General features: G+C 38.5%; 1 protein-coding gene across 1 annotated transcript in view; it reads right to left on the reverse strand.

Annotated features, from left to right (window-relative positions):
- The window catches only part of PDE11A (phosphodiesterase 11A), a 430,189-nt gene that overhangs the window by 165,865 nt on the left and 242,000 nt on the right, over nucleotides 1-22,324 (reverse strand). Inside the window, exon 9 of the mRNA XM_005900797.2 lies at nucleotides 22,092-22,184. Coding sequence (XP_005900859.1) covers nucleotides 22,092-22,184 — 93 coding nt within the window. The remainder of the gene's footprint in view (nucleotides 1-22,091; nucleotides 22,185-22,324) is intronic.

Consider the following 22,324-nt stretch of genomic DNA (forward strand, 5'->3'; position numbering starts at 1 on the left):
TATAGCCTTTCTTCTTCATTACGATCCAACAAGGTCGGGAAGTGAGAAAAACAAAGCACAGAGAAGTTAAGTAACTTGCCGAGAGATACACAGAAAGTGTTTAGAATGAAAATCCTAACAGTCTAACTTTAAAGCCCACACTTTTAACCAGTCTATTGTACTTCATAAAAATCCTCCTAGCAGCATATACTGAGGATTGATTGAGATTCTTACTGTACTTTAATTGTGATCTTTACTTGTACTTTATTGATTCACACAACAGATATTTTTTGGCTGTCTACCATGGGCCAGGTCTGTCACTGGACACACAAAAGTGAACCAGACACACAGACAAAGAAAGATGCCTTTCGGGGTTCCCTGGTGGTCCAGTGGTTAAGAATCTGCCTTGCAGTGCAGTTTGATCCCTGGTTCGGGGTGATCCCATATGCTGCAGAACAACCAAGCCTGTGCAGCACAACTGCTGAGCTTACACGCTGCAGCTACTGAAGCCCGCACACCTAGAGCCCATGCTCTGCAACGAGAGGCCACTACAATGAAACCCCCGAGCGCTGCAACGCAGAGTAGCACTGCTTCCCCCTTTGCTGCAACTAGACTAAGCCTGCGTATATCCACAAAGACCCACCAGAGCCAGAAAAAAATAAAATAAGGAAATCTTTTTTTTTTTTAAGACAGTTTTTCAGAAAATGAATAGGCAAGGTACATATTTGGAGAACATATTCACAATACATATATCTGATCAAACACGGATATCTAGGACATATAAAGAACTCCTCAATAATAGAAAGACAAATAGTCCAATTAAATGTGGCAAAAAATTTGGAATGTTCACAAGAGAGGATAAACAAACTGTAAATAAGTACATGAAGAAGTATATCACATTAGTCATCACAGAAATGAAAATTAAAACCACAATAAAATACTATTACAGACCTACTAGAAAGGCTAAAATTAAAAACAATGATGGCACGAAATATTGGTGAGACTGTGAAACAACAGAAACTTTAATAGTTACTTAGTAGGAAACTACAATGGTACAATTACTCTGAAAAAGAACCTTGTAATTTCTTGTAAAACTAAATGTACACTGGGAGTCCAGTGGTTAGGACTCCTTACTTCCACTTCTGGGAGCTTGGGTTCAATCTCTGTCAGGGAATTAAGATCCCACAAGCTGTATGGCACAGCCAAATAAATAAATTAATTAAATGTTTTTTTTTTTAAAAGATACTCTTTTCGGAGGTGTTGAGAATAAAGAAAACAAACAAAAAAACTAAATATACACTGACCTTTTGACCAGTAATTCTAATACTATGTATTAGCTCAAGAGAAATAAAAGGATATGTCACAAAAAATATGTATACAAAAATGTTCACAGCAATAATTCATATAGCCCCAATCTGGAAGCACTGATGTATCGATCAACAGGAGAATGGATAAAAAAATCTTGTGGTATAATCCCACAAGGGAATACAATTTAGCAATTAAAAGTAAAAACTTATATACCCAACATGAGTAAATCTCAAATGCATTATGCTGGTTGAGAGAAGCCTTATACAAAAGAGTACATATTGTATAGTTTCATTTATATGAAATTCTAAACAGATAAAACTAATCCCTGGTGGAAAAATTAGAACAGTAATTATCTCTGGTGGGGGGTGTGTCTCTTGGAAGATGCACAGAGGAACTTTTTGGGGTGATGACATATAAAGATATATTTTCAACTGAGAAATAACCAAATTGTCATTTTAAGCTAACAAGTTTGGGGTGGTTTGATAGAAAAGATTAGATTACCAAACAAAATCTATGTTCAAATTAATATTAGAAATACAGTTACATTAATATGAATAAATATAAGTAGTGTTGCATTTTGTAAATACAACAATTTACTATTTATAATGTAATTAAAATCCTTTAATACATGAACAAAAACAAGCAAACTGCAGGTAAGCACATGCTCAATTCATTTTCCTACATTGTGGGGAGTTAGAAGATACTGTTTTAGTTTTGTCTTTATTAATTAGAGATATATTGATTAAAGAATGCTTTTGTCAAAGGAGCATGATAACTTTCACTTCACTGAAGTAAACAAATAAAGCAAAATATAATACATATAGTAAAACTCAGAAAAAGAAAAACATAGTAAAAATTCAGAAAGATAAGATGATAGACATAAAAACAAACCCCTTGTTTTTTAAAAAAAGATTCTCAGAATGGAGTAAAAAATTAAATTCAGATGTATGCAGTTCACAAGAAATATGCCTGAAACAAAATTACCTAGAAGTAATCAAAGAATAAGTAAAGAAGCATCAATGTAAACATATATCCTTTATAGAAGACTTCTCTAAAACCCCAGTTTATGTCCCATGCTAGAGTTTCTTATGACATCTTGTATTTTTTCCACATAGAATTTAGCACAACTGATTAGATTCTGACTTGTATGACTTTTTTTGTTGTTTATTTCACATTCTAAGCTCTGTAAGGAAAGGCCTCAGGTCTGCTTTGCTCGTTGCTTTATCTCCAGTGACCAGAAAAGTACTTGGAACATAGGAAATGGTCATTGAATAGATGTATTCTTAAAAATACAATAAACAAAAAAATAGGAGCACAGATGACAACATTAATTCAAACTAAGTTGCTTTCAAAGTGAAAAGCGATAGAATAAAAAGAGTAATTTCAAATCTGCAAAAGAAACAATTCTCAGTTGTGAATCTATTTTTGCAAGAAATATGAAATCAAAATTATAGAATGCAAGAAATATTAACAATTCAAGCAGAAGATTGATGATACACACTATAAAAATATTCAACTCCCTTCCTGACAAAATATGATGAAATTACAAAAAAAAAAGTTAATATCTAACAGATTAGTATCAATCATGGAAAGTAAAAAGAATTGGCCAGACGTTTTCACTTCCTAATAGGATAAAGAATATCTTAAAATATTGCTACCCCCTTTATAGCAATAAGAACAAAAGGTAAAATAAAATTCACACTTCATTTTAAAGCTGTCCAAGAGTGAGTGGTGGACATAGAGAAATCCAAATGAACTATGTTCCAGTCAAGAGATGTCCGTTATAAATGAATGGAAAGGAGTGGCTGCTTCCATAGCTGGGACCAAAGCTTCCAGCAGGAGGATGAGCCTATGCTCAGTACAGTGACTGCTGAAAGGAAGAGAGCTAGCCAAGTTTTTAATAACAGTGTGGGCTGGCATAACATACAAGTATCTGGAAGAGCCACAGATGTAAATTCTCAGCTTGAAATCTCTCCTTCATGGGAAATTTCTTGTGAAAGTGATGGTGAGTGCAGCCCTGGAAAATAGAAGTCTTATATTCTTATTAGGTTTCAGGCCGGTTGAACCCAGAAGTGAACTGAAATGAACTTACACTGCAACTCAAACTCCTTCAACTCAGATCCTAAATGTGGCCACCCACTCAGTGTAGCCTGAGCAGTTGGGGTTGGGTTGAAGGGCAAAAGGCAATCTCCACAGTCTCTTTGGAAATCAGAAATAAACTGAAACTAATAAAAACTTCCCCTATTTTCAGCTGAGCACTACAGATGACTGAGTTTGAATGATCAGGTCCTCATGCTAGCTGTCAGATCTCTAAGCAATCTTTATGTCAGATCTCTCTGACATAAGGAGATCACATACCCTCTCATATCTTATCTGGAAAAACAGAACACAATAAAAAATATTATTTAGCTCAAACAGTATCTACCAAAAACTTCATCTACTTTTGTTCTTCTACACAAGATGTTTGGTATGCAATAAATATTTACAAAGGCAAAGAAACAGAAAAATATGATTCCTAACTGAGAAAAGAAGCAATCAATAGAGGCAGACTCATGGATGCCCTGCTGTTAGAAAAAAAAGATGAGAAATATAAAATAACTTGTGAAGAACTGTATGTTAAAAGTTTAAGGGAAAAGTTAGACATAATAATGGTTAGGCTAGTTCAAGCAGAGAAATTAAAGTGTATAAAAGAACCAAGTCAAAATGTCTAGAATTGAAACATACAATATTAATACAACATAGTACCACAAAATATCAGAAATGGATGGACTTTAGAAGACTAGAAAGAAAAAAGAATCAGCAAACTCTGAGAAAATTGAATGAAAAACTCCGAAACTGAATCACAGAGGGGGAAAAAAATGAAAAAATTACGTGTCAGAGATCTGTAGGCCAATATTACATGATTCACCATGCATGTAACTGGGCCCAGAAGGAGAGAGAATAAAGAAATAAAGAAAAGTAATATAAAAGTAAATAACGAAAAATAAAGAAAGAAAGAAAAATAAATATTTGAAGAGATATTAGCCAAATATTTCTAAAATTTATGAAAGCTATTAACCTTTTGAGCCAAGAAACTCAGTGAATCCCAAGCAAAAGAAATACAAAGAAAAACACACCTAGATACATCACAATCAAATGACTGTAATGCAAAAATTAAAAAGAAAATGTTAACAGAAATGAGAAATAAAGACACATCACATTTACAAAAATAAGGGCAGAGTTTTCATTAGTAACAGTAGAATCTGTAAGACAGTGACATCTTAAAAAGGCTGAAAGAAAAAAACAAAAAGAAAGAAAAATTGTCAACCCAAATGAAAAGGTAGTAAATTCTAGCCATGGGTTACCACTGATTTGATTTCTTCTAAAGACTTTTTATATCTCTATAATGATAAATTATTTAAACTTAACTTAAAAACATTTTAAAAGAGAAGAAATAATTATATCCTATATGGGTCATACTTAGTATAGAAGAATCATAAGAAACAATTTGACTAATCTTTATCTTTATTATCAAATATCTAAGTGATAAGCACCATGTTTCTATTAGTCTTTGCAATATATTTCTATTTGAAGATCAACCAACATAGCAGAGATTTCATGTGACAATAGCCTTTTAAATAAAGCCTAATAAAGAGATTAAAAGAAAGGAACAATCACAACTATTGGGGACACAACAGGAAACATTAAAAGAAAAGGTGAAATTTGAGGTCTGTTAAAATGTTTCTTTAAGCAGATGCAGAAAAGACCCAGAGTGGGAATTTCAAGATATTTTTGAGAAACACATAATAATAGAGATTTTTTTCCTAGATGGAGGAAATGAAAACTAAGGTAAAAAAATATTGTCGTCAGTAGTGGAGGATCTTGAAAGCCCTAATTTGTATGCAATGGGAAGTCACTAATTTTTTTTTAGAGCAGATACAACAGTATTAAGATTTAGGAAGACAAATCCAAATATTGTGAGTATTATGCACAGGGAAAATAAGAAACTAGAGCCAGGATTATCAGTTTGAGTAAGCAGCATCAATACAGGAAAGATGAAATAAAGACCTGCACTACAGAGATAGCAGCGAAAAAGGAGATGATGCAGGAACCAAATGACAGCCTGGCAAATGGCTAGATGTGGAAAGCCAGGGAGAAGTTAGTGATAAACCACTGTGAATGAGACCATCATATCACTATTCTATTTTTTCCAATGGATGGATTGTATTTATTTATTTTTTTTGTACTTTTATTTACTTTTGGCTGTGCTGGGTCTTCGTTGCTGCTCGGGCTTTTCTCTAGTTGTGGGAAGCAGGCGCTACTCTCTAGCTGCCCTGTGTGGGTTTCTCCCTGCGGTGGCTTGTTGCAGGTGCACGGGCTCTAAGGTGCACATGCTTCAGTAGTTGTGGCTCCTGGGCTCTAGAGCACAGCTCAACAGCTCCGTGGCATGTGGTATCTTCCCTGATCAGGGACCGAACCTGTGTCTCTTGCATTGGCAGGTGGATTCTTTGCCACTGAGCCACCAGGAAAGCACTACTTACTTATTTTTAATGTATATTTATGTGACTGCACTCCGCAGCATGCAGATCTTAGTTCCCTGACCAGGGATCACCCTCACCCCCTGAATTGAAAGCAAGGAATCTTAAATACTGGACTGCCAGGGAAGTGCCTCAATATTCTGTTAATTATATATATATATATATGTATATAAAGAATATATTAAAATATATGTATATTCTTTTTAATGCCTCAATATTCTATTAATTTTATATATATATATATAAAGAATATATTAAAAATATATGTATATTCATTTTTTAATGGGGATTGTAACTGTTAAATATGTTAAGTTGGAAATTTTGGAGGTACAAACAAGAGCTAAGAGTTAGCAGGATATAAAAGTCTGAAGCTTCAAGGAGAGAGAAAGAGTGAACTAGGACTACATATTGGGAGTCATCTCAGTTAAAGCCAAGTAAGTAGCTGAAATTGCTCAGGGAAAAAGTATACAGAGAGAAAATAGGAGCAAATAGGTCACATGATTCAACCTCAAAGAATATTCAGAAGAGGGCTGAAGAGATCTAAGAATGAAAGAATCACTTAAGTAGAGTCATAGAAGCAAGGGAGGATAGAGTAGAAAACATAGAAAGCAGAAAAATTGCTAGTTATGATTGACCTGCCTCCAAACAAGAAGATTTAAAACAATACTTTGTGACCCTAATTATCTATAGCAGATATTATTGAGACAAAAGAAACAAAACATATATAATTCCTCATCACTAGCTCAAGGAATGGCCCACAGATCCAGCTTCACAGAATTTGTAGACTTTATCTGCAAAATTATAAACTGGCAATCACACTTTTCATAGACATTTCACTAGACTGTGTCCTAAATTTGCAAAAAACAGGTGCTTACAGAAGCTGTTAGCAAGTCACAAAATGCTTCAGATACCATTAGGTATAAGATTAGGTATGAAATTATGTTCATTCATAAACAAAGAAATAAATGATAACATTAAGCAAATATTTATATCTACTATATGTCAAGTATTAATACTATTCTAGGCATTGGAATAGAAACTGTTTCTCCTTTTACTAAAGAAAATTTTAAAACTATAAAATGCTAATAAATTACACAATGAGCCTTGTAATACTAAAATCGTTGCCCTGTTTTTTGTTTTTAAGGTTCATCTATCTTTGCTCTGGATCCTATGACCATGAAATAAACTAGTCATTTACCTGTCAATTACCATAGTAGATTGGTTATTTTCTTTTCTGTGATTGGGGGAAAAGAGTCAGCAGCATGAACAGGTAAGAGAAGTTAAGAACTGAGAGTGGGAACTGAACACAGGTGTTCACTGATAGCCTTCCAGATGATACCTCCAAAGAGAGGTGAGGATGGAAACCATTAGAAGGAGTCAAAGAATAAATGGGTATTCAGAGCAGGGAGGAGACAGTACCCTTTAACCTCACTTCAATTCACCTACTGTCTTCAATATAATTTTTCAACAAATATTTATAAAGGAAGTACTAATATCCTATGGTTGCCTTTTGTGAAAGAAAGTATTGGAGAAATTATCACACAAATATCAATAGATCACTCTATACCAATGCTTCTCGCTTTGTACCATACATCAGAATCACATGGAGAACTTTTTGTAGATTCATATGCTTAGTCTCCATAATAATATGCCTAGCCACTGTTAACGGAGAAGGCAATGGCACCCCACTCCAGCACTCTTGCCTGGAAAATCCCATGGATGGAGGGCCTGGTGGGCTGTAGTCCACGGGGTCGCTAAGAGTTGGACATGACTGAGCGACTTCACTTTCACTATGCTTAGTCTCCACTTTCAGAGATTTCTGATTCAGTCAGTTTAGAAAAGGGTCCAAGCACCAATATTTTAAAAAAGCACCCCTGTTTATTATAATGCATGGGCTATGGTAGAATATCCCAAAAGTTCAATCAGTGTGTCATTGTGAGACCTTTCTTTGGGCAACAGAAAGCAGCAAATGAAAATTTGAAGCTCACACTATCTGTTTAGCTCATCTTTACTGTGCTATCAAAGAAGTTCAAGAAATTTAGCATGATTATTTTCTTAAGGATTTTTTAAAAGTCATAATTTGGTTTCCCAGGTGGCACTGGTGGTAAAGAATTCATCTGCCAGAAGGAAAGAAATCATAAAGATCAGAGGAGAAATAAATGAAAAAGAAATGAAGGAAGTACTAGCAAAGATTAATGAAACTAAAAGGTGGTTCTTTGAGAAGATAAACAAAATTGACAAACCACTAGCCAGACTCATCATGAAAAAAAGGGAGAAAAATTAAATCAACAAAATTAGAAATGAAAAAGGAGAGGTTACAACAGACAACACAGAAATACAAAGGATCATAAGAGAATATTATGAGCAACTATATGCTAATAAAATGGACAACCTAGAGGAAATGGACAGATTCTTAGAAAAGTTCAACCTCACAAGACTGAAACAGGAAAAAATAGAAATTATGAACAAGCCAATTATAAAAATTGAAATCGAACTATAATAATAATAATAAAAAATCTCCCAAAAAACAAAAGCCCAGGGCCAAAGGGCTTCACATAGGAATTCTATCAAACATTTAGAGAAGAGCTAATGCCTATTTTTCTGAAACTCTTCCAAAAAATTGCAGAGGAAGGAACACTTCCAAACTCATCCTATGAGGCCACAGTCACCCTGATACCAAAAGTAGGCAAAGACAACACACAAAAAGAAAATTACAGGCCGATATCACTGATGAACATAGATGCAAAAATCCTCAACAAAATTCTAGCAAACAGAGCTCAGCAATACATTAAAAAGCTCATTCACCATGATCAAGTCCAGTTTACTCCAGGGATGCAAGGATTCTTCAATATATGTTAATCAATCAATGCGATATACCATATTAACAAATTGAAAGGTTAAAAACTACACGTTTATCTGAATAGATGCAGAAAAAGCCTTCAACAAAATTCAGCACCCACTTATGGTAAAAACACTTCAAAAAATGAGCATAGAAGGAACCTACCTCAACATAGTGAAGGCCATATATGATAAGCCCACAGCAAACATTATTCTCAATGGTGAAAAACTAAAAGCATTCCCTCTAAGATCAGGAACAAGACAAAGTGTGTCCACTCTCACCACTATTATTTGACATAGTTTTGGAAGTCCTAGCTACAGCAGTTAGAGAAGAAAAAGTAATAAAAGGAATCTAGATCAGAAAAGAAGAAGTAAAACTCTCACTGTTCACAGATGACATGATATATACATAGAAAACCCAAAAAAGGCTATTAGAAAATTACTAGAGCTGATCACTGAATTCAGCAAAGTCACAGGATACAAGGTTGATACACAGAAATCACTTGCATTCCTATACACTAACAATGAAAAATCAGAAAGAGAAATTAAGGAATCAATCCCATTCATCACTACAACAAAAAAATAAAATATCTAGGAATAAACCTACCTAAGGAGACAAAAGAACTGTATACAGAAAATTGTAAGACACTGAGGAAAGAAATCAAAGATGACATAAACAGATGGAGAGATATTCCATGTTCCTGGGTAGGAAATGACTATACTACCAAATGCAATCTACAGATTCAATGCAATCCTTATCAAATTACCAATGGCATTTTCCACAAAACTAGAACAAAAAATCACAGTTCATATGGAAACACAAAAGACCTGAAGCCAAGGCAGTCTTGAGAAAGAAGAATGGAGCTGGAGAAATTGACCTTTCTGACTCAGACTATACTACAAAGCTATAGTCATCAAGACTGTATGGTACTGGCACAAAAACAGAAATATAGACCTACTGAACAAGATAGAAAGCCCAGAGATAAACCCACGCATCTATGGATACCTTATTTTTGACAAAGGAGGCAAGAATACACAATGGGGCAAAGACAGCCTCTTCAATAAGTGGTGCTGGGAAAACTGGACAGCTACATGCAAAAGAATGAAATTAGAACACTTTCTAATGCCATACACAAAGATAAACTCAAAATGGATTAAAGACCAAAATCTAAGACCAGAAACTGTAAAACTCTTAGAGGAAAACATAGGCAGAACACTCAACTACATAAATCAAAGCAAGATCTTCTATGACCCACCGCCTAGAATAATGGAACTAAAAACAAAAATAAACAAGTGGGACCTAATTAAACTTAAAAGCTTTTGCATAGCAAAAGAAAAGGAAACCACATAGCAAAGGAAACCACAAGAAGATGAAAAGACAAGCAGAATGGGAGAAAATAATAGCAAAGGAAACAACTGACAAAGAATTAATTTCCAAAATATACAAGCAGCTCATACAACTCAACGCCAAAAAAAATAAACAAACCCCAAAAAACAAATAACCCAATCAAAAAGTGGAAAAAAGACCTAAACAAACATTTCTCCAAAAAAGACATACAGAAGCTAACAAACACATGAAAAGATGCTCAACATTGCTCACTATTAGAGAAATACAAATTAAAACTACAGTGTGATACCACCTCACACCAGTCAGAATGGCCATCATCAAAAAGTCTACAATGAATGCTGGGAGAGGGTGTGGAGAAAAGGGAACTCTCTTGCATTGCTGGTGGAAATGTAAATGGATACAGCTACTGTGGAAGATGGTACGGAGATTCCCTAAAAAACGAGGAATAAAACCACCATATGACCCAGCAAAAAACTCCTAGGTGTATACCCTGAGGAAAGCAAAATTGAAAAAGACACATGCACCCCAGTGTTCACTGCAGCACTAATTACAATAGCCAGGACTTGGAAGCAACCTAGACGTCCATTGACAGATGAATGGATAAAGAAGCTGCAGTACATATTTACAATGGAATATTACTCAGCCATAAAAAGGAACCCATCTGAGTCAGTTCTAACGAGGTAGATGAACCTAGAACCTACTATACAGAGTGAAGTAAGTCAGAAAGAGAAATATAAATATCATATACTGACCCATATATATGGAATCTAGAAAGATGGTACTGATGAATTTATTTGCAGGGCACCAGTGGAGAAACAGACATAGAGAACAGACCTATGGACACGGGGGGAGGGGAGGAGGGAGAGGGAGAGACGCATGGAGAGAGTGACATGGAAACTTACGATACCATATGTAGAATAGATAGCCAACAGGAACTTGCTGTATGACTCAGGGAACTCAAACAGGGGCTCTGTGACAATCTCTGGGATGGGGAGGGAGATGGGAGGCAGGGTGAGGAGAGGGGTTTGGGAGAGAGAGGACATGGGAATGCCTATGGCTGATTCTTGCTGATGTTTGACAGAAAACCACAAAATTTTGTAAAGCAATTATCCTTCAATTAATAAAGTGGGGAAAAAAAAAAAGATTTGCCTGTCATTGCAGGAGACACAGGAGACAAAATTTCGATCCTTGGGGCTGGAAGATCCCCTGGAGAAGGGCATGGCAAGCCACTCCAGTATTCTTGCCTGGAGAATTCCATGGACAGAGGAGAGTGGCAGGCTACAGTCTATGGGGTCACAAAGAGTCGCACATGGCTGAGCACACATGCACGATCATAAACTTATATTAATGAACCAACTCAATAAGACCCTGGAATTTTCAGAGAGAACAGCTTCCAAATCTTTTTTTTTTTTTTAAGGTAACTTATAATGTGAAAGTGCTGCACTCAATATGCCAGCAAATTTGGAAAACTCAGCAGTGGCCACAGGACTGGAAAAGGTCAGTTTTCATTCCAATCCCAAAGAAAGGCAATGCCAGAGAATGTTCAAGCTACTACACAATTGCACTCATCTTACAGGCTAGAAAAGTAATGCTCAAAATTCTACAAGCGAGGCTTCAACAGTACATAAACCATGAACTTTCAGGTGTTCAAGCTGGATTTAGGAAAGGCAGAAGAACCAGAGATCAAATTGCCAACATCAGTTGGATCATCAAAAAAGCAAGAGAGTTCCAGAAAAACATCTATTTCTGCTTTACTGACTATGCTGAAGCCTTTGACTGTGTGTGTCACAACAAACTGTGGAAAATTCTGAAAGAGATGGGAATACCAGACCACCTTACCTGCCTCCTGTGAAACCTGTATGCAGGTCAGGAAGCAACAGTTAGAACCAGACATGGAACAATGGATTGGTTCAAAATTGGGAAAGGAGTACATCAAGGCAGTATACTGTCACTCTGCTTATTTAACTTATGTGCAGCATACATCATGAGAAATGCCAGGCTGAATGAAGCACAAGCTGGAATCAAGATTGCCGGGAGAAATATCAACAACCTCAGATATGCAGACGACACCACCCTTATGGCAGAAAGCAAAGAGGAACTAAAGAGCCTCTTGATGAAGGTGAAAGAGGAGAGTGAAAAAGCTGGCTTAAAACTAAACATCCAAAAATTAAGATCATGGCATCTGGTCCCATCACTTCATGGTGAATAGATGGGGAAACGGTGAGAGACTTGATTTTGGGGGGCTCAAAAACCAGTGCAGATGGTGACTCCAGCCATGAAATTAAAAGACACTTGCTTCTTGGAGGAAAAGCTATGACAAACCTAGACAGCATATTAAAAAGCAGAGACATTACTTTGCTGACAAAGGTCCAAATAGTCAAATCTATGGTTTTTCCAGTAGTCATGTATGGATGTGAGAGTTGGACCATAAAGAAGGCTGAGCACTGAAGAATTGATGCTTTTGAACTGTGGTGTTGGAGAAGACTCTTGAGAGTCCCTTCGACTTAAAGGAGATCAAACCAGTCAATCCTAAAGGAACTCAACACCGAATATTCATTGGAAGGACTGATGCTGAAACTAAAGCTCCAATACTTTGGCCACCTGATGCAAAGGCCAACTCATTTGAAAAGACCCTGAAGCCGGGAAAGATTGAAAGCAGAAGGAGAATGGGATGACAGAGGATGAGATGGTTGGATGGCATCACCAATTCAATGGCCATGAGTTTGACAAGCTCTGGGAGATGGTGAAGGACAGGGAAGCCTGGTGTGCTGCAGTCCATGGGGTCACAAAAAGTCAGACATGACTGAGCCACTGAACAATAAATGGTGTAGTAGTGGCCACAACAGGGAATTAATTAGTACAAAACCATTTGAAGAGAGTAATTTGTGTTTCCTTTTTTCTTTTCTCCAAAAGAAGTGTTTACATAATCCAACATATTGTCAATAAAAAAGAATTTCCAAGTGGGAATAATTCTATTTTTGCTGGTGCATTGCATTTGGCTTTGTAACTGCAAACTTGTATCCACTGTACCTAGAAATAAACAAGGGTCTTTCCAGGGTTGATACTTACCATTTGGGCAGTCATTGGATTGTGGTCTGACAGTAACTTGATCTAGAAAAAACTATTTTGGTAGACAAAATAGGATGTTAAATGAAACTCTTTCTGCCTGAGTTTATAGTTGAGACTAATAGGTAGTAGGTTCTAAAGGGAGTGCCAGGCCATCGAGGAAAGAAGGTGCCCCAAACTAGCTCTCCTGCCTCCAAGTTGAGGGGCTTGTTTCCCGCTCTGCATTGTGTAAAAAGGATAACAGTTTATGAGAGCCCCATATTGAGGAGATGGGCTTCCCTGATGGCTCAGTGGTAAAGAATCCATCTGCCAATGAGATTCGATCCCTGGGTCAGGAAGAGCCCCTGGAGGAAGGCATGGCAACCCACTCCAGTATTCTTGCCTGAAGAATCCCATGGACAGAGGAGCCTGGTGACCTACGGTCCAAAGGGTCGCAAAGAGTCAGACACCACTGAGCAACTGAGTGTGCATATTGAGGATATCTTAGGGTTTCTTGAGAGTTCCTTCCAGAGAATCATTTGGGGGACCTCCTGTGTCTTTCACCTTAGTGTAGTGTGGGAACAGAGACTGGTACCTGATTCACACCTGAAAACTGAAGAAGTTAGTGAGCATAAAGAGAGAGGTGTTTTGAGGAGGACTTGCACGTCAATCTAATGGTTGAAAACATGTGATTTTCCCCACAGATCAAATGGATCTATGAAAGATATCCAGGTTTAAAAGGACTTTGACCTGAAAGCAACCCAAGTGTTTATCAACAGATGAATGAATGAACACATGTAATAGACACATATAATGGAATCATATATCAGCCTTAAAAAGGAAGAACATTTGGACACGTTTCAATATAGATGACTCTTGAAAATATTATGCTAAGTGAAATAAGCCAGTTGCACATGGACAATTAAGATTTTGCTATATGAGGCACCCTGAGCAGAGAAATACATAGATGAAAAGGAGAATGGTGGTTGTCATGGCTCCATGCAAGGAAAAATGAGGAGTTAATGTTTAATGGGCACAGACTTTCACTTTGGGAAGATGAAAAAGTTCTGGCGATGGATGATGGTGATGGTTGCATAACAATGTGAATGTACTTAATGCCACTGAACTGTATAATTAAAAATAGTAAATTTTATGCTGTGTCTATTTTACCACAGTTAAAAATAAAAAAACAAAAATAGGCCTTGACCAAGAGGAATTCCTGGAAGAGTGAGATGATCCCCATGAAGAAGGGTGTGGATGGGCCCCTGGAAGCCAGGGGCTGAGGGGGGATTATAACCAGTCATCAGGAGAGGCACACCCATATCAGGGACTGCCATCAGGAGGTTGCTAGTCCTAAGAGTCCTCTGAAGAATTCATAAAAGCAACTCATGATAAAAAGAGAATGTTGGTGTTTGATACAGAGGGCCCTGAAACCAAATTAGGGGAGCATCTGTCAAGTACAGCTTTGCCCTCTCTTCCGACCTCCCTGCATCTGTCTTGGGGGAGGAAGTGAACTGAGGAAGAGTAACGAGACTCACTATGACCCTCTCCGTGTCCGACTCAATGGACTCAATGGACATGAGTTTGAGCAAACTCCGGGAGATGGTGAGGGATAGGGAAACCTGTCGTGCTACAGTCCGTGGGGTCGCAAAGAGTCAGACACAACTTAGTGACTGAACAACAAATGACCCTCTCCTGGCCACAGGCTTCTTATCCTAAACACGGGGAAAAGCTCAGGAGCGGTATAACTCCTGAGTATGTCAGAAGAGCCGTAGAATCTACCAGAGTTCACCCTGGAGTAGGGAAGACTGATTTAGCAGAGTAAGTTTAAAGGAAGAGGGGTGAGAAAGAATCAAATGGCATTCTGCTGGCATCTTAGGAGTCTAACATTTTCAATCACCCAGTTAGAGAGAAATCTCCTCTTGGAGTTTAGGAGATTTCTCATGGAGAAATTCATGGCTGCACACCTTCATTTATTCAATATACTTGTATTGAGTACCATTATATTTATATAAAACATCAAACGGAATAAAAGGTAGCTAAGACATGATCATATGCTTTGATGGACACATGTTCTAACAGAGGAAAACATAGACTCTGCCATTAACTGCAATATAGGGCAAAGAGAGGAACATATAACCATGAGATCAGAAGCTTTATACAGAGAAGATTACATGTAAATCAAGCTTTGAATGATGGGACAGTTTTGAGGGGAGATGGCATAACCAGAACAGAATAAAGTGGAGAGGATGTTAGAACAAAAATCAGAGGGCAGAGAAGCAGGTGGTTGATTTGTAGACTATGATGTAGCTGAGTTTTGTAATTAGCACAGAATACTCTGAGAAGAGAAATGAGGGCCAGAGACAGGAAGACTGTTTGGTATGTGATTTCCAGGGACCTCAAAGGCCAGAAGTTTGTACTTTGATAGGTAATGGGGGAATAATTTAAGGTTTGTGAGTGGGAGAATGATGCAATCTAAAATATGGTTTAGGAAGAACAAATAGAAGGCTATTACATTTGCTCAGTCAGGAGGCAATGAAGCCTTTAAGTAGGAAGACTGCTGTAGCAATTGGAAAGGAGGAAATGGATGAAAGAGGCTTTTGTGAGGGCTCCTGATTGCATATGCCCTTTTCACACTTCCTGTTTGACCTTCATTCCTTTCCTCTTTTGATCATAAAGGTGTGTGCTGCTGCTGGCGCTTAGTCGCTGCAGTCGTGTTGGACTCTGTGTGACCCTATGGACAGCAGCCACCCCCCGCTGCCCCAGGCTCCTCTATCTGTGGGATTCTCTAGGCAGCAGTACTGGAGTGGGTTGCCTTGCCCTCTTTCAGGCGATCTTCCCAACCCAGGGCTCAAACCCCGGATCTCCTGCATTGCAGGCAGATTCTTTATCGCTGAGCCACCAGGGAAGCCCTATGTATATAAAGTGTCCCTAATATCCTGATTTTATATTTCTTGGAAAATTTCTCATCAGTGTTAGATAACTCTTCATTTGCAGTCTCTATGAAAGACACTCCAAAGGACAATTCTTGATGTTCAAAATGAAAAAGTAATATCGTATATCTACAGTTGTGTTGTATTTTCTCTGTATTACCTATATTAGAGGTAAAGTTTTCCCACTTTAGGATCCTTACTGTCAGAAAATGTAAACACACATCAGTACATTTCTTGTGAAATTTCTGCTGCTCATGCAAAATGGAAATCAAGATCATAGAAGTAAAGTTATTAAACATGATGGGAAATTCCTTTTTGTTCTGTTATTCAGCTTTAAGAGCATCTCTGTTTTCTAAAAGCCTCAGTATTAATTTCATATATTTAGGAACAAAAGAACTTAACAATAGAAATACATAACTAAATTATGAACAATTAAGGAAAGCAATCAGAAAAGTAATTAATTTATAATTTACCTGTTTATAAAGTGTATAAACAAAGTTTCTAATTCACCTGTTAAGCAAAATCCAGATAAAGTGTTAGTCACTTCATTTTTAAAGGCCAGAAAAATAGAAAATATTTTGTATGTTTATAGTTCTACTTTTCACCATTTGTGAAGTAAGCTAAAACGAGCTGAAATTGTCAGCATGGCACATCTTTTGGGAGAGGCTTTGCCCTTGGACGTGTGCAACTTTTGATGACTTACATGCTGTTTTAGTCATGGGGAATTCTGTCAAGGAATCAGGAAATGACTGACCTGTTTTTAGCTCACACTTCAAGCTGGAAATGATCTTTGTAATAAAAGAGGCAAAAATTACAGCTCTTGCCCAGCCCCTCAGTCAGCAGTTCTACAGCAAATCTTGGGCTGAGCAGACTCAGAACTCGGCACTGATTAGGGAGAGTGAGTACTCTGGGTAATAGAATAGCTAACTGTAACTAAAGGTTCTCTCTGAACACCTCCCTGTGTTATTTAACTGAGAGTAAGTGAGAGGGCGTGCAAGCCAGGGGCACGGAACCAATGCAGTGCTATCCTTGTATCATCTCCCCTAGGACCTGGGCTCACCCACTCTCCTTATCCTATCATGGCCAAGCAAATGTTCCCCACTCAAATCGGACCGTTCTTCTGGTGTTTCTCACATTTGCTTATTTTCTCCAGCTTTTATCCTACTCGATTTAACTGTCAAAGCAACTTTCTTAGCATATCCATTTAACATATGAAAAAAACTAAGACTGAGAGGGTTAGTAGCTTGTCCAAGATCAACAGCTACTAAACCAGGATTCAATCCTAACCAGACTAATGCCAAAGGCTTTAAATCTTCTCCCTGCACTGCCTTTCACTGGGATAAAGCCCGAAGCTGCCTTCTACAGGGGAAAATGGATGGCAGTGGGGGCCCTGTCTTAAAAGTGTACCTCTAGGAGAAGGCACGGAGAAGGCAATGGCACCCCACTCCAGTAATTTGGCCTAGAAAATCCCATGGACGGAGGAGCCTGGTAGGCTGTAGTCCATGGGGTCGCTAGAGTCGGACATGACTGAGCGACTTCACTTTTCACTTTCATGCAATGGAGAAGGAAATGGCACCCCACTCCAGTACTCTTGCCTGGAAAATCCCATGGATGGAGGAGCCTGGAAGGCTGCAGTCCATGGGTCGCTGAGGGTCGGACACGACTGAGTGACTTCACTTTCACTTTTCACTTTCATGCATTGGAGAAGGAAGTGGCACCCCACTGCAGTGTTCTTGCCTGGAGAATCCCAGGGACAGGGGAGCCTGATGGGCTGCCGTCTATGGGGTCGCACAGAGTCAGACACGACTGAAGTGACTTAGCAGAAGCAGCAGCAGCAGCAGTGAGCTCTGAACATTTCTGGGAGCACCTGTGAGGATTAGCCTTTCCAGAGAACTTATTTGGAGAAGGTTTACTTCCTGAGGATGTACCGAAACGGTATTTTTATTTAAAGTGCCCGGGGAAAGACTTTTTGAACGGAAGAAGAGAACGTTGTGCCTTCTCTCCAGTCTTAAGGGCAGCAGGAAGGCGTGTATTCACAGACCTCTCCAGGCCAGGAGCTCCGGCGCCTCCCGCTGGGGAGGGACAGGTTAGCGGGTGGGAGGTGCAGTAGGGGTGGGGATACTGTCACTGGGGGCTGCGGCCTAGATTACTTCCTTCCACTCTCATTACCAACTGAAAAAAAAAGACACTGTAGTAAGATTAGGGGAAGGAGAAAGCCAGATTACTTCCTTCCACTCTCATTACCAACTGAAAAAAAAAGACACTGTAGTAAGATCAGGGAAGGAGAAAGCCACACTTAGACATAGATCTTGGGACAAGAATAAAAACTGGAGAGAATAAGCAAATATGAGACAGCACAAGAGGAACCTGTCCTGATCCAAGTGGGGAAGCTTTGCTTGGCCACGATGGGGTAAGGGGAGTGGAGGAGCCCAGGTCCTGTCCTGGGGGAGACGATACAAGGAGAGCACTGCTGTTCTGTCCCCAGCAGGGTTCTGTCCTCCTGGCTTACACGGCCTCTCGCTTGCTCTCATGTTCTCCCTCTCTCTTTCACTCTTCCCTGTTAATGTTATTATTGTTTTTGTTGCTATTTTACCCTTTAAAAGGCTTGCTAAGTTTTCTTGCAAAGTACCTCACATCCCTCATTGAACTACGCTGACTTAAGTACATAGATATAGATACATAATTCTATTAAATATTTATGTAAATATTACACTATTCATCTTCATGTATAATATTTATAAATACATAATTTTAAACTACAGATCCATTCAGAAGCTAATGTATATTATAGCATATGTAGATCTCATTCCACAGTTTGCGTTTAGTTGCTCTCAAACTATCATATTGTCTTCATAAAGTTCTGAGATAAGAAATCCTTCCAGATATTCTTGCATATGGATTCCTGGGCTAGGGAGGGCGGTGGATACCCCTCGATTATTACAGAGTTTAGTGACTGGTGGGGTAGGGGTTGAGTGGAGGTAAAGGGACAAAACCAAGATGGCAACAGCAGAATTCTGACTGGGAATGTTATTTCTGACATTGGCACAAATAAAGCACAAGGAGCATACAAGTCCATACAAATAAATCAGCCTCTAAAAGGTGAGATTGTTACAAGGCTCGGAGTTGTGCTGAAAATTTGGGAGTGTCAGGAGTAATTTTTGTGTCTAAGGACAAGAGGTATCTGAGTCACGCAAACGAGAGGGTGCTGACTATGAACTCAGATGATCAATTATTGGGTCAGGAGACTACGATATTAGCACTTTCTAGGTAATGGGAATCGTGGGGTTCCCTAGGTCGGGTAGGTAGATAATTAAGTGGTACCAGTGAAAACGAAGTAAGTCAGATAGATCTTTTTCCTCCAGGACCTTTGTCACCCCAAAATGTGCGGTTTCCTGTCAGTCTGGATGTTCCTGTTTTTCTTTGTCTGCCCATAGATCCCCGTTGTTCACAAGGTGTATGGCTTCCTTCCATTTGGCCCACGCCCCCTTTCTCTGTTCATATCTAGCAACTTGCCTGTTCTAACAATATTACATCACTTTTATGTGGAATCGTTTAAATGAACTTATTTACAAAAATGAACTTATTTACAAAACAGAAATAGACTCACAGATATAGAAAACAAACTTAGGATTACCAAAGGGGAAAGGCTGGGGGGATAGAGACACAGCACCATATATATCACATAGATAAAGAACAAGGCCCTACTGCATGGCACAAGGAGCTATATTCAATAAGTTACAATAGCCTATAATGGAAAAGAATCTGGAAAAGATGATCTAAATAACTGAATCATTTTGCTGTATACCAGAAACTAACGCAGCATTATAAATCAACTAGATTTCAATTTTTTAAAAAGCAGTGGAACCAGTGAGAATGCTGACTTTCATTGGTAAATTGCCATTCATGCTTCAATCCAGTTATCTGAGCCCTCTTCAGTAGCCACTGGGAGGTTGGCAAGGAGTGAGAGAATGAGAGGTTCTGTGTGTGTGTGAGAGAGAGAATTCCATCATAGCAATATGAAGTAGGGTTTAAGTGGGGCTAGTTTATAGTGAGTTCTTTTTATCGTTTCAGAAATTCTGAAACAATGGATGAAGTAACTCTAGAGATCTGAATTCAATGAGAGTGAAGGAGGCATGACTCAACATTTGCTGTTCCAAATTCCTGTCTTTTGCTCTTTCTTCCAATTCATGATAATTTCTCAGTAATAAAAACACAATTATAAGTAATAAAGTGACTGTTGTTATTGTCATACTTTATTGACCACATCCTAAAATCTTCACATGTATCATCTCATTGAGGCAGGTGACAGAGCCAGCGTTTAAAAACAGGTCTGCACACAGACCTTAATGTTCTACTAGTGATTCTTATTCGCTGGCTGCATGTTTAAAGCTCACCTGTATATTAACTCAACCTGTAGATATTTGTGTTTATTGCTTACTGGAGAGATGTTACATATAAACAAAGCAGGACTATCTCAGATGGAGAGCAAAAAATCCCTTCCTTCCATTCTTTCCTCCCTCCTTCTTTTTCCCCTTCATCTATTCATCCAAAACCATTCAATAAATACCAAAGTACCGGCTAGACTCTGGGAATATGGTTGCAAAAAAAAAAAAAAGACACAGATTCTTGTTGCTTCCAGACGTCATGGTCTGGTTAGGAAGGGAAAGTATATAGATGGTTATGCTAAGCTTAGTGTTCGACTCTTTGCGACCCCATGGACTGCAGCCTGCCAGGCTCCTCTGTCCATGGGGATTCTCTAGGCAAGAATACTGGAGTGGGTAGCCTATCGCTTCTCCAGGGGATCTTCCTGACCCAGGTATTGACCTGGGGGTCTCCTGCTTTACCAGCTGAGATACTAGGGAAGCCCCACATAGACGGTTGGCTGTTAATTTTAAGTCTTCTAAACCTTAAACCAGAATTCCGCAGGTATCACTCACTTGCCTATTTACCCTCTTCCTTGGTTTTCTCTTCCTAACAATGTCTCACTTGATACACGGAGTATTTTGAAGATTGTACATGTCCTATATCATACTGTACCGTATAATGTTACTGGACATTGACATTTTATCTGCTCTACTTATCTCATGTGGGTGAGTCGCTCAGTCATGTCTGACTCTTGCGACCCCAGGATTGTAGCCCACCAGTCTCCTCTGTCCATGGAATTCTCCAGGAAAGAATTTTGGAGTGGGTGGCCATTTCCTTCTCCAGGGGATCTGCCCAACCTAGAGATTGAATCTGGGTCTCCTACATTGCAAGCATATTCTTTACTATATGAGCCACCAGAGAAGCCAAACTTATTTTATAGACATAAATAAAATCTTTGCTAATAGAAGTTGGAAAAAAAATAGGTATTGGGTCTAAACAAGCTGGGATTCAGGGGAGACTAGAGCTATACTTTTAGAACTTGGTGGGTCTGAGGCGAGATGGAATACAGGCCCGGGAAACAGGGCCGAGTTCTCAGCGGGATGCTCGTGTCTGTGGTGGGGAAGGGTGGGGGGCTTGCAAGGTGACAAGATCAGTTTCCCCCATCCTCATCACACATTATCACAGTGGAGTTTTTTTACAGTAATAAAAGTTGTGAATTCCCAGATTATCTATATATATTCAAAATACATTCATAATATATTTTAAATCCTGACAAATTAATTTTGGATCATCCCTTTTAACAAACCTAAAATTTTAAATCTGTACTTATAATAACCATACACAGGCGGTGCAATGGTAAAGAGTAGGTAAAAAGTAGGAAATGGCAATGAACTGCAGTATTCTTACCTGGAAAATTCCACGGACAGAGGAGCCTGGCGAGCTACAGTCTATGGGGTCACCGAGAGTCAGACACAACTGAGCACTCATGCATTATACAACATATATGGCTGGGCTGCAGGGGATCTGTGATTATCCCTGAATTATAATCCTTGAAAGTATATGTAAAACTACGTGCACATGTATATTTTTCTAGAGAGGGTCTATAGCTTTCATCAAATTCAAATCCTTGACACTAAAATTTGACCCCATAAATAAATAATTAAAACTTGAAAAGCTAAACTCCATAGCAAGGACTTTTTCCCCCTCAAAGATTAGAGCTTTTAGCATAAGTTCTGACATAAATATATTGCAACTTACATCAAGAGCCACGGACTGCTTGGCCCATGACTTCTTCACTTGATCGTACATAATTGTATTGTTGATGCCAAGGCCACAAAAGATGACAAAAGCCTAGGAAAGAGAGAGTTCACTAATTAAAAATTGCAATAACTCATTGGCATAATCTAATATAAAAGCAGACAGGCATCAGGAATGGGCCTGAAAATGTAATTTTATTGTACACAGAGGTAGGCCTTAGGGAAATATGTACA

Source organism: Bos mutus, chromosome 2 (assembly GCF_027580195.1).
Source record: "Bos mutus isolate GX-2022 chromosome 2, NWIPB_WYAK_1.1, whole genome shotgun sequence".
NCBI classification, from domain to species: Eukaryota; Metazoa; Chordata; class Mammalia; order Artiodactyla; family Bovidae; genus Bos; species Bos mutus.